Source organism: Ochotona curzoniae, unplaced genomic scaffold (assembly GCF_017591425.1).
Source record: "Ochotona curzoniae isolate NIBS_2020 unplaced genomic scaffold, NIBS_Ocur_1.0 contig_2688, whole genome shotgun sequence".
Taxonomy (NCBI): domain Eukaryota; kingdom Metazoa; phylum Chordata; class Mammalia; order Lagomorpha; family Ochotonidae; genus Ochotona; species Ochotona curzoniae.
Genome location: NW_024465553.1, coordinates 2,169,729 through 2,182,513, shown reverse-complemented (window position 1 = coordinate 2,182,513; position 12,785 = coordinate 2,169,729). Strand labels below are relative to the sequence as shown.

At 54.9% G+C, this 12,785-nt stretch overlaps 1 protein-coding gene across 2 annotated transcripts in view; it reads left to right on the top strand.

The window, feature by feature from the left end:
• WDR25 (WD repeat domain 25) overlaps positions 1–10,694 on the top strand; it is a 121,958-nt gene extending 111,264 nt beyond the window's left edge. The window contains exons 5-7 of one of the 2 annotated variants that reach the window (XM_040975058.1): positions 7,982–8,152; positions 9,675–9,815; positions 10,292–10,694. In XM_040975058.1, coding sequence (XP_040830992.1) covers positions 7,982–8,152; positions 9,675–9,815; positions 10,292–10,513 — 534 coding nt within the window. In that variant the 3' untranslated portion in view covers positions 10,514–10,694. The remainder of the gene's footprint in view (positions 1–7,981; positions 8,153–9,674; positions 9,816–10,291) is intronic. The other variant, XM_040975059.1, reaches the window with a different exon arrangement.
• Positions 10,695–12,785: the final 2,091 nt, after the last annotated feature.

Here is a 12,785-nt window from a genome sequence, read left to right as displayed (position 1 = left end):
CAGGCTCGCTTCAGTCCGCGACTTTTTCCACCTTCATCACGGGATACATTTTCCTCTGCTGTCCAGGTCTGCTACCCTTGGGTTGGGTGCCAGACTTCACGCACTTTACTTGATGGAAGCTCAGTTGCCAGAGACCAGCTCCAGCTGACTGAGAGCTTGCAAAGGATGCGTGGATCGGCGAGATGATAGGAAGAGATAAGACACGGACCACTATGGCTTGATGCTCATAATGGACAACTCAGAAAAGTTGCCTTCTTTATTTATACATAAATCATCACAAGTTTTTTCACAATATCCAATTATTTCATGTTTACTTCATGGTTAAGAGAATACAAAAAAACAATCCTAAGGAAAATATTTTCAACAAACCATTACTCATTGAAACCTGCAGTCACCTGGCTGAAGCCAGGAACTCCACGGTTGGCAGCGCATGTGGTTACATAGTGACAAGTAGTTTACTTATACTCAAAATCAATTTTTGCTAAACACAAACTAATATTGATTAAAATATTAAGAATACAGAATTAAAAGATCATAAGTAAAAGGATTTTATAAAAGCATATAACATAGATTATTTGCTAAATCTTATAATCAAATCATGCATTAATTACGGTCACCGTCACCTAGTGCTGATTCAATTGTTTTTTATTCTTTTGTTAAAGGGCAGTGAAAGGGATCAAGGCAATTCAGCTAATCTACAAACAGAGGGCCTCTTACAAGAAACTTCCTTTAAACTATTTTCTTTCCCTAAATATAAGTGCCAATATAACATAAAGATTTTTATAAACTGTTTTCTTTCCCTAAATATAAGTGCCAATATAAGATTGAGATTTTAAGCCAATTTGACGGGGTTCACATTTATTTCCTTATAAAAAATGCCCCATATACTTTTGTTTTCTGTGGTAAGAAACTAAAATGCGTCATATCATGTGTTGTAACAGTTCGAGGTGCATGGTAAACAAACTCTTTGTACCTCCATGATTGCTGTCTGTTGCAAGATATTATCAAGCCATTTCTTAAGGAAAACATTACTTACACTAGGGCAAACTTTAGAACAAAAGTGGGCACATAACAGGATGTTTGGAAACATAGTGGGCTCAATTGTATTATTGTATACTTTTACCTGTGTATCATAGCCTTACGTTACTACAGGTGTTTTTATCATAACATGATAGATCAATTTGAGGTGTCATACCAGTTACAGGAATCACTTCACATAGCAGAAAAACAACAACAACACCCTCAGAAGAATTTTATGAAATATCAGAGAGGTGATTGAGTTCCATACAATGGGTGAGGCAGCAATGAGGTGACCAGAGGCATTCTGCCGGGCCTTGCCACGCAGCTAGAAACTCCTCGCAGCCTTGCTAACTGAGGAGCGGTGCTCATCACACACCCATGCCATCCGACCCAACTGCGTGGCTCCCCACACTCAGTGTTGGCTTGTTCTGCCAGAGTTAAGATCTCTTGACTGCAGTTGTGTTGCTTAGGAATTATTGGGTCTTCTCGAAGCTTGCTTTTAGACTTTGCTGGAAGCCAAAAGACCCTGTTTCCGGGGCAAATTTTGTCTCATTTCCGAGTGGGAGCATGAATGGCTTTTCACGCCTCATCTTGGCCCAGAGGCCAGGCGACAATGGTACTGGGTTCCTGTGTTGGTTCCTCCCTTGGCCTTGTGTGATTTCTGTGTTTTGACATACTGGCTAAAATTTGGGGGTGCCAGTGCCCTCGGGTGCACTTAGGGACTTGGATGTTTTTCTCTCAGCCGTATTAGTCTTGGACAGTCTGTTGCTACATATGAAAAATGTGGGGCTTTCCTGTTTCTTTCAGGTGAATTTACATTTCTGCCCCCTCATTATCTCTTAGTCCTGGCAGTATTTATTGTTCTGAGCTGGTCCCTGTGTGGGGACAGAGCCCGCTCCGCCCTGGGGACATTTGGGGACTGGGTTCTCTGTCTGCCTCTCTAGCTCTCTGCCTTCCAAAAGCAATTAATTTTTTTTAAAAGAGTAATTCTTTATGTTTTTTTCTCTCAGTTTTTGTTTTGTTTTTCACAAAGTACATTCACTCAGGCGCTGCCATCAAATTACTGGTTGTCTGTTAATACCGCATCTCCAGCTAACGGTCGGACACTGAGTCAGCGTGCTTCAGTCTTCAGAATTCTGCGTGCTCATGCTCCCGGATCAATACGAGGCTAATTTGATTTGCTTAATTTTGCTTTCGCATTCTAGAGATTTCTTTTTAAGTCGATTTCTTTGTATAATTTAATAAAATATATACAAAGGTCTAGGGAAAAGGTTGGAAATGACAGTCTAGGCCCGGTCTGGTCTTTGACCTGTTTTCATAGCGCGCTTGAGCTCTAAGACTCATGCAGACACCGTGACACACACTGTGACCGTCTTTGGCTCATTTACCCGAACGTATTCACTGCCTGGCTCTTTACACGAAAAAATGAATAGCCTTTTCCAGAGCCACACCTACAGAATGGGCTACACTTTGACAAATAACCCGCCTTCTGCCCGGAGCCTGCCTCCCTTCTCTGTCCCTTCTCCAGGAGCAGTCCGCTGTGACTTCCACGGTTCCTGGTAACCAGTTGTTTGCACTCCCACCACCTCCTGTCTCTTTGCCATGCGCTTTTCCGCTTTCCCAGGGCAGACCTCCCATAGCCCAGGGCAGAGCAGTGCCCTCCCCACCCCCGGTGCCCACCACAGCTGTGTGCTGTTCCATCACAGCCATGTGGGGAATGCACCTGCAGATGGCACGTCTCGTTGTCAGTCTCCCTCTGCCTTTCAAATAAATGTCTTTAAAAAAAAAAACCACAAAACTAAAAATAGGGGTGACTCAATAGCTCAACTGGCTAATCCTCTTCCTATAAGTGCTGGCATCCCATAATGGGTGCCAGTTCATGTCCCGTTCCCATCAAGCTCTCTGCTGATAGTCTCAGAAAGTAGTGGAGGATGGGCCAAGTGCTTGAGACTCTGCACCCACATGGGAGAACCAGAAGAAGCTCCTAGCTGCTGGCTCCCGGCTCCAGACCAGCTCAGCTCTGGCTATTGCAGCCATCTGGGGAGTGAACCAGCAGGTAGAAGACCTCTATCTCTGTCTCTCCTTCTCTTATAAATCTATCTTCAAATAAAAATAAATAAATAATTTTAAAAAATTTAAAAGCTAGTGCTGCTGGGCCTGGCGCAGTAACCTAGTGACTAAAGTCCTCCCTTTGCAAATACTGGGATCCCATATGGGCGCCGGTTCTAATCCCGGCAGCCCTGCTTCCCATCCAGCTCCCTGCTGTGGCCTGGGAAAGCAGTCGAGAATGGCCCAGATCCTCAGGATCTTGTGCCTGTGTGGGAGACGCGGAAGAGACTCTGGGCTCCTGGCTTCAGCTGTTGCAGCCACTTGGGGAGTAGATCAATGGACGGAAGATCTTCCTCTCTCTCTTCTCCTCTCTGTATATCTGACCTTCCAAAAAAATTAAATAAATAAAATAAATCTTTTAAAAAAGAACTAGTGCTACTTTTGGGTACATTGTGTGTGTCTTGGGATTCGCTGTGTAACTTTTGGATTGGTCGTTAGAAGCGGGTTGCTAGGCTGTGTGTCGCTTAGGAGTGAAGTGTGTGGTTTGGCCCCGAGGCTCCAAAATCCACCCCAGGGGTTCTTGTGCGTTTCTGACAGCAGGGTGCCTGGCACATGCCTGGCCGTGTTGTCAAGCTGACTGGTGTGGTTAGTTGAGGAGCAGGACATAGTGTCCCTATTCAGTACCCATGTGTGCTGCACTTGTATGAGCAAGCCGTGAACTCTGCTCACACGCCCGTTTTCCCATAAAGCTTCATTATCTGGCTTCAGACACTGTGTCTGCCCCTCCCAGGCACTCGTGTTCTGGTGTGTAGGGGTGTTTGTGTGCGACTTCTCCTACAGCCTGGAGGGCTTGTATCAACAAGCTCCTTTGCTCTGTGTGATTTAAAGGGACTCTGCACTCCTGGAAAAAGGCTGGAAATCCGGGGTGAAGGGGCCTAGCTGGAAGCTCACCACCCCACATGGGGCTATCAATGCTGGCTGACCCGGAAGGAGAAGGCTTCCGAGTCCTTAGCTGGGCAGAGTGCCTGTGGTGTTCCCTCAGCTCCGAGTCTTGTTTCCGCCACTCACACGCGTGGACGCTGAATGCAGGGGCCATGAGCTGAGTCATACAAGCCAAGCAGGCCTGGGTCCCTAGGCAGCTGCCTCCGGCCCTCCTGCCTGACACCCTTCTCCTTCCGGCCTCTGGGTGTCCCGTGGTGCTGTGGCATTGAGCACAGTCCCTCTGTTCTCCTCCCATGCCCACTGTGGTCCTCAGCAGCTCCGCTGTGGCCCCCATCAGACACCTGTGCATGTCCCCCTCCGCAGGGTCTCGGTGTGGGGCTCAACCGTAAGGGTCAGGCGGGTCCTGAGAGTCAGAGGCCCCGAACTCGCTGTCCCTCTGTTCCCTTGTCTGTTGGTTTATTCGGTCACCTCTCCAGCCTGTCCACTTAACTGTGACACAGCCACACATGGACACTCAGAGTCCTCACCCGTTTGCTTCATCCTCAAATCCCCCAAAGCTGTAAGGTCTCAAAATCAGGAATCAGAATAATTCAACTCGTTCACCCAGCCCAGCATGTGTCTATGCGTGGACAACTATTCATAAACAACACCTTCCAGAGAGTCAGACTGGAGCCCCAAGTCTCCAGATGTCCTGACACCACTGCTGCCCCCAGTGCAGGTCCTGGAGCCCAGGTTAGACAGGAAGGGACTCAGGAGAGCCGTCCGTACCTCTGCCGACTCAGCAGCAGCCCACAGCAACCCTCGTCTGCCCTCGTGGGAATGGCTGACTTTAGGGACATTGGCTGGTTCTGTCACCCCTGAGGTTGTCACCCATCCCTGTCTTCCCCAAGCCAGAATCCACTTCCCCAGCAGGGGCCGCCAGTCAACAAGTCTCTAGTCACACCCAGCGGTGCTGTCCCAAGCACCCTCCCCCGCCTTCCTGGGACGAGATGTTCCAGCTGCCACGTAATTAAGGTTGCCGTAAAACCCAGCAGCTCGACACACGGCTCCCCTGCTCTTTGCTGGGGCACGAGCAGTTGCAGCGGCGAGTAAATCATGTTTCGCAGGATCACTCCAAAGGCCAGCCTCCCACTGCCAGCACGTTATCCGCAGGCATCGCCTGTCACACAGCTTGCTTCCCAGCCATTCACTTTTACGATGCCCTAATGAATTGGGCCATTTCTATCCCTTCTCAGAAAATGTTCCTGACGGCAGTCTGCACCCTCCTTGGAAAGTTTCTCTTCTGGGAGCATGTGGAGGGCACGTCACCCTAGGAGAGGTCACCTTGGGAGCTGAAGTCGAGAGGTCACTTATGTGACTCCCCAGGCAGTGGCTGGCACGTCATAGGTGCCCTGTGAGTAGCCGGGAGAACCCCCACCTGCATCCTTCCTGGGTCATACCCTGCAGATATGGAGGTTCCAGGCTGCCAGCAGGGAGCTGGACCTGCCTACCCACAGGTGCTCTCCGTGGCTATGGGGCCTTGGTGCTTGGTCAGAGCCCATGGCCAGGGTCACAGGTCAGGGCCATTGCCGGGGTCACAGGTCAGGGCCTATGGCCAGGGTCACAGGTCAGGGCCATTGCCGGGGTCACAAGTCAGGCCCATGGCCAGGGTCACAGGTCAGGGCCATTGCCGGAGTCACAGGTCAGGCCCAGCTTGCTCCTCTTGGCAGTGGGTGTTCTGGATCTGTCTACTCCCTGTTCCTCTCTTCTCCAGTGGGAGGGGGCAGAGAAGTGCCCAGTTCTGACCCAACCCAGGGCCATGGGCATCCTGGGTGGCCCAGAGGGAGGGTGGTTTAAGTGAGATGAGCCCTGACCCTCGCTGGGGCTGAAGGAACAGAAAGGGACAGGGCCGACAGATGGCTCTGGAGCACCTCTCCCCCACTGTGGCAGATGCTGGGGACCTCTGCTCCAGACGCCACCTTGGGTGGAGCTATTTTTTATTTCATTTTCAAGTGTTATTTATCTTAATTTCAAAAGCAGAGTGATAGAGAGGGACCTTCTATCTGCTGGCTCATTCCCCAGTGCCCTAAGAGCCAGGGCTAGTCGATACCAAAGCTGAGACCCAAGAACTCAGTTTGGGTTTCCCAGTTGGGTTGCCAGGACCCAAGTATGTGCGCTGTTGTCTGCTGCTGCCCAGGGTGCGCGTTAGCAGCTGGAATTGGGAGACGCTCCAGGGTTCCCAGCCACATACTGTGGCACAGGAGCTGGGTGTCCTAAGCAAGTGACTTCACCTGTGTGCCACCATGCCCATCTCTGTTCTGTGTCCTGCTGACTCACTCACCAGGACAGGGGCTGGGACAGTGACAGTGTGCCCTAGCCTGCTAGCCCGGGCCATGGCTCCAGCAGCTGGACCATCTTAGCTGGATGTGGCCCCTGGGCTCCTGGCCAGGGGTGGAGCCTCCCCTCGACCCACCTGCTCTATGAGACTTGGAACTATGTTGCTTGGGGCTGCCCTAGAGTAAAACAGGGTCAGGGAGTCCTGAGGCATGGGGGAAGGCAAGCTGTGAGTGGCCATGGAGGAACAGCGCCAGCCTCTCTTCTCGCCCGGGGTTACACAGCTCCCCATGCAAGCTAGTTACAAGCAGTGCCTGAGAGGCTAAGAGGATTGGTGGTGTGTTGCTTGGCCACCGGCGAGGGCACCTGGATCAAGTCCGTTGGCCTCAGGACAGCAGCTGGAGTTGGGAAGGTCTGCAGCCTTGAAGCAGTCCCCACAGACCCCAAGTGGCCACGAGCCTTAGTGGGCCTGTCTACAGAAGGGGCCTCAGCCACACACACCCCTTCCCGCCCTGCACCCCTGGGTCTAACCTGCACTTCATGTGAATGGCAGCTAGTAATATCATCTACAATCAAAATAAAATAATAATAAAAATGTCATCTACAAAAGTTTGAAAGTGGTGAATGCCAATGTTTATTTTTAAAATTCAAGATGGCTCATTTCTTAGCCTGCAGAGCCAAGGGGCCAACCCGAGAGCTGCATCCCTGCTGTGGCCACATGGTGGCGCCGCAGGAGCTGGTGAGCCAGGGTCGGGGCTACAGGAGGCTGGGCTCATCAGGTCAGCCCGGAGTGGTGCTGTTGATGGAACCTGCCACTTCCCCAAACCGTTTTGTTTTTTTTTTTAAGATTTCTTTATTTGTATTACAAAGTCAGATATACAGAGAGGAGGAGAGACAGAGAGGAAGATCTTCCATCCATTGATTCACTCCCCAAGTGACCGCAACAGCCGGTGCTGCATCGATCCGAAGCCGGGAACCAGGAACCTTTTCTGGGTCTCCCACGTGGGTGCAGGGTCGCAAATCTTTGGGCCGTCCTCGACTGCTTTCCCAGGCCACAAACAGGGAGCTGGATGGGAAGTGGCGCTGCTGGGATTAGAACCAGCGCCCATATGGGATCCCGGGGTGTTCAAGGCGAGGACTTTTGCTGCTAGAACAGAAGTACAGTGCAGTTCTCCAAGCAAAGTAGACCAGTTGAATGAAGCTTAGTAGTGTTTACAAGACAGGGGGCTAAGAAATATCGGTGATAATGCTCAGAAAATAAAGTGTCTTTAAAGCTGAAACATGGGCCGTGCTCCTGGCTTTATGGCCTGTCTCCAGGAACATTTGCTCCCCGAGTCGCTGGTGCTCCTGCAGGGACAGCGGTCCTGGCCTTGTGAGCTGAGCCATGTGACGATGTTCAGAAGCAAGACCATCTCAGAGGACGGGAGCCACGTGGAGGGCTCCTGCTGTGTCCGTCGTGCCCCCTCCTGTCCCTGGCGCCTTTGCTGCACACCAGGAGCTGTCAGGAGGCCCAGTCTGATGGAGAAGGTGCCCCGTCAGACCCTGAGCCTCCTCCCAGGAGGGCCACAGCAGCCTACTGGAACTTGGGGCTGCTCAGGCTGGACATGTGGTCAGTGCAGCCTTGGCCTGCCAGCCTGAGCGGAGTGTACCCCTGCAGGTGGTGAGAGGCTACAAAGCGACCATCCAGCAGACCCTGGACATCCTGTTCCTGCAGGAGGGCTCCGAGTTCCTGAGCAGCACAGACGCCTCCACCCGGGACTCCGCTGACCGCACCATCATCGCCTGGGACTTTCGCACCTCGGCCAAAATCTCCAACCAGATCTTCCATGTGAGGAGCCCCGTGGGGTCTTGCTCCCTCTGCCTGGAGCTTCAGGACCACTTCTGTAGGGAGGGGCTCCATGGTGGGTTAGGCAAAGATCAGTCCCCAAAGGCAGCTCTCCTTCCTTCAGTCCAAGCATGGTCACCCCTCAGGTCATGTGGCCCAAGAGGCTGAGCAGAAGGGGTTTCCGGCCCTCCCTTGCTCTGTGACTTGGGCATGCAGTGTGACTCAGTTGAGATGCCCTGAGTTCAAATCCTGGCTTTGCCACTTTGCAGGTGAAGGCCCTGGGCCATGCCTCAGCCTCTGACTCCTGTTTACCCCACAGGAATCTGCAGCGTGATATCATTGGCCTCCTAGAGCGGTTCTGATCATGATAAGAGGGATACAGGGGGGGTCCCCTGAGGGGCACAGCATGGAGCAGGCAGGCAGAGGGCTCCATTGTGCTTCCTCACCCCCATCCCCAACTCTGTCACCGTCAGCACCACCATGCCACCGTTCTCTCACCGGGGCCACTGCCTCTGTTACCACCACCGCAATCACTGCCATGTGACCATGTCACCTTCAGCATCCCCACCATGATCATCATCTTCATCATCTTAATCTCTGGTTCCTCTGTCCTAAATTTAAAAATATGTGCCATGTAGACAGCCACCTTCTTTTCGCCTTCTCCTGTCTCTAGAGGAACAGGTGCCAGGAGGGACTGGAGGACTGCCTGCTCCCTAACACACCCCGTCCGATGATTCACTCCCCAAGTGAGCGCAACGGCCGATGCTATGCCAGTCCGAAGCCAGGAGCCTCTTCCGGGTGCAGGTCCCAAAGCTTTGGGCTGTCCTCGACTGCTTTCCCAGGCCACAGGCAGGGAGCTGGCCCGCCGGGATTAGAACCAGCGCCCATATGGGAGGACCTTAACCACTGCGCCACCGTGCCGGGCCCCCAACACACCCTGAAAGAGCAGGGTGGCAGGGCAGCCAGAAGTGCCCTGTGCCAAGCTGTCGGCCTCTGGTACCCCACCTTCCAGCCTGGCTTTGCTGGGGAGTGGCCCCTGTACCTGTGATAGGCACCCTCTTCCAGCCAACCCACCGTTGCCCTCTCACTTGGGCTTGCTTGTGACAGTGACTTAGAACTGCAGTGGGCCAGGTGAGGCAGGGGCAATTGGGGCAGGAGCTCCACCTGAGTGCCACCTGCTTGCCCCTATCCTGCCCGACTCTGCACCTTGTGGCTGCGGAGGACCCCGCAGCAGGTCAGAGGGGAGGGACTTCACGACAAGAACGTCTTGCTGTTATAAGGCTTCCCTGCTCCTTTATAAATGGGAAGTAGGACTGGGGCTAAAACCACGGTGCTGGTGCCCTTCAGCGGGTACTGGAACCAGGTGTGGGGACATGCTGGCCTTTCCTGGTGTTGAACAATGAGATTAGATACCTGTGCTTTTGTGGTCGCAGGCAGACCCAAGGCTGGGGGCGGGGCTGGCCACAAGCAGCAGAGTGCCGGGAGGGCCTTCTGTGACGCTCTTTGCCACCCTGCTGTGTCCTAGGAGAGATACACCTGTCCCAGTCTCACCCTGCACCCCAGGGAGCCCGTGTTCCTGGCACAGACCAATGGCAACTACCTGGCCCTCTTCTCTGCTGTGTGGCCCTACCGGATGAGCAGAAGACGGCGCTATGAAGGACACAAGGTGCCCACTCCTTGCCCTCCCCCCCAGTCTAACTCATGCTGGGCACTGGTCCCCCCCAGACAGCACCGGGGAAGGACATAGGACTCCAGGGTGCATGGCCCTCTGACCCGGCAGATCCTACTCTGTCCCCTTGCTGGCCACGTGCCCTGTGACCTACAGCTGGCCTCAGGCCTGGAGTTGGGGCAGGACGGAGCAGTCCCGGAGGCCATTTCCACATCCGTTTCTTTGGTGCTTAGGCCTGCCTGGTTGGGGCGGAAGGGGCAGGACTTGGTGACTGTCAGGGACGGCGCTGCTGCAGGCCCTGGCTGGACTCTCCTGAACTCGCCTTGTGAGGCAGGGCCCAGGCAAAGGCCCTGTACCTCGGGAAGGAGCATGGGCTTGGAGATGCTGGCTGGGAAGCCCAGTTCTGCTCCCTGGCAGCTCTGTGCAGTGGGCGTGACAGTCTGTACCTCACAAGAGACCCTTGCTCCTTGCAGGTGGAAGGCTACGCTGTGGGCTGCGAGTGTTCTCCTTGCGGCGATCTACTGGTGACGGGCAGCGCTGACGGCCGGGTCCTCATGTTCAGCTTCCGCACGGCCAGGCGCGCGTGCACGCTGCAGGCCCACACTCAGGCCTGCGTCGGCACTACTTACCACCCTGTGCTTCCCTCCGTCCTTGGCACCTGCTCCTGGGGAGGCGACATCAAGATATGGCACTGATGACAGCTGGACTCCAGAGTGGGACTGAGTGAGCAGCGAGGCTGACTTGGGGCCAGACCGGAGTTGCCTCGTCTGCGCAGTGTGGACAGACGCCTACTTGTCTCAGGGTCTCAAGGGCTGCGAGAGCCATGACTGCTGGCATGTGACCAGCCTTGCCCAATAAAGATGAGCGTTGACTCTTTCTTTGGTGGTTTAGCCACAAGTCAGTGTTGGCAGCTTCCTCTGAACCCCCACTTCCCAGGCACGGGGTCTTCCAGAGGAGCTTGAGGGGGCCAGGTCTTGGGGACTCTGCTGGAGCTCTACAGATCCCATGAGCCTGGACCACTCTCCCCTGCAGCGTGGTTGGCTGACAGCTTCTTCTGCTGTGCCTTAGCCTCAACACGCAAGCCACAGGAGCATGAGTCACAGGCCCACCGGGCTTAGGCCTTAGGGGGCTGCTAGGTGACTCGCCTGTGCTCTGCAGTGGCTGGCTGGCTCCAGCTGGCTGCCTGCCACTCCGAGTCATGGAGCTGGAAACTGGCTCAGACCCCAGGCCCACCCCTGCTCGTGAGAGGCCTTCATAGGTGCCTGCTTGCCATTTACCTCATCTGTTGAGACATGGTCTACGGGGCAGTGTTCTCGGGGGCCAGCACGTCCACATCTCAGCCCCCAAGCTGCCGGGGGGAGGCGCACCCTCGGCAGCACCTTCTCTGGCCCCGCCCCCAGAGGTTAGTCTGTGGGCAGGTGTACTGCGTGCTGTCGTCCAGGTCTTTTCCCAAATGTTTTCTCCTCCAAGAGCACTTGAGACGCGTGAGTCTGTTCCTCGGCAAGGTGGCGGGGGTTCACCACTCGCAATGTTAAAATAGGAAAGCTATATTTAGAGAACGGGAGGGCAGGAACGAACAAGAAGCGTGCGCTCTGCCCTCCACCTGCCTTCCCGGGTTGCAGGCTCACCTATGTCTGCAGCCGTCGTGTGACGGGAACGGCTCCTTTGAGGCGAGGCTGACATAGGCTGTGTGTGCCGGCCACTGCAACCGCTGCTGGCTGTGCAGGAAGCTGCTGCTCTGAGGGCAGAGCTGCACCCATGGCCCTTGGGGCCAGGGCTCTCAGTGGCACTCGGGCTCTGTGCTCACTGCCTTCCTGGCATCCCAAGGATTCTCCACGGAGGGGGACCGCTGACTCCCCTGGAAATGGCAGCAGTCCATGTCTTCTAGCTCCAAGAGGGGAGACCGGTTCTCAGGGGACCTGGAATGCCCGAGGTGACACTGCCTGCTGGCAGCTGAGCCCAGCCCTGCACTGCCCAGTGGCACTGAAAAGCCCTTGGACAGCCGCACCCAGCACGGCAGCACAGCTGGGCTCTGCCAAGGCAAGAGGGGTTTTGAGTGCCAGGCGGACCCTGGTACTATGGCTTGCCTGGACGGATGGGACGAGTCCCAATGCAGAGCATCTCGGGACAGACCGAGATGGAAGCTGCAGACACCCCAGGACATGGAGCAGCTTCCCAACTCACTGGGAGTTCCCTAGTGGACGCCTGGTCATCCCCAGTGGCTGTCGGGACCTCCGTGTGACTCCTTGTGCCCCACACTGCTGCATGTATGCCCACAGGCCCAGGGTCCAGAAAGCCCAGAGCCCCGTGCACAGGGCCAGTCACACAGGGGTCCCCGGGGAGCAGAACTGCCCACCAATGCCTCGAGTACTTGGAGGTTCCAGGGGAACCTGGAACCAGCACTGATCAGGGCGACTTGGAGGCAAAGCAAGATTTGCCAGGAGAAGCCAGGAGAGGTGGCCCGGCTGCCGGGCATGAGGTCCCAGGGGAGCCTGCTGCAAGGTCCTATGACTGGACTCTGCTGAGTCCCTGGGGACTGAGTCCCTGAGTCCAGGCCCTGCCCCCTTCACTGTGTGGCTATGTTGGCCTGTCCCACAGACTGGACAAACAAAGAAGCCACTTTCTACCCAGCCCCAAGCCCCACTGTGTGGAAGCACTGCTGGGCTGAAGCTGTGGAGCCTTCCCCATTTCTGGGAGTCAGAGCTGGGCAGGTGAGCAGGCCAAGGTCAGAGGGTCCCCCCATGCTTGGCTGCCCCAACTCCATAAGGTCCACTCCCCCTGTTCTGCCTGGGAGGAAGTGAGGCCCTGGAGAGGGGATCCCTGTTCCCTCCAGCCCAGGGGCTGCTGTCTGGGGAGCACAGCTGGTGGGCGGGCTCTGCGCTCTCCAGTAGCAGCAGGTGAAGTGTGGTGATGCCCAGAGCCACTGCCCATCCCCCTAATGAGCAGTGGAGCCTCCTGGAGCTACAG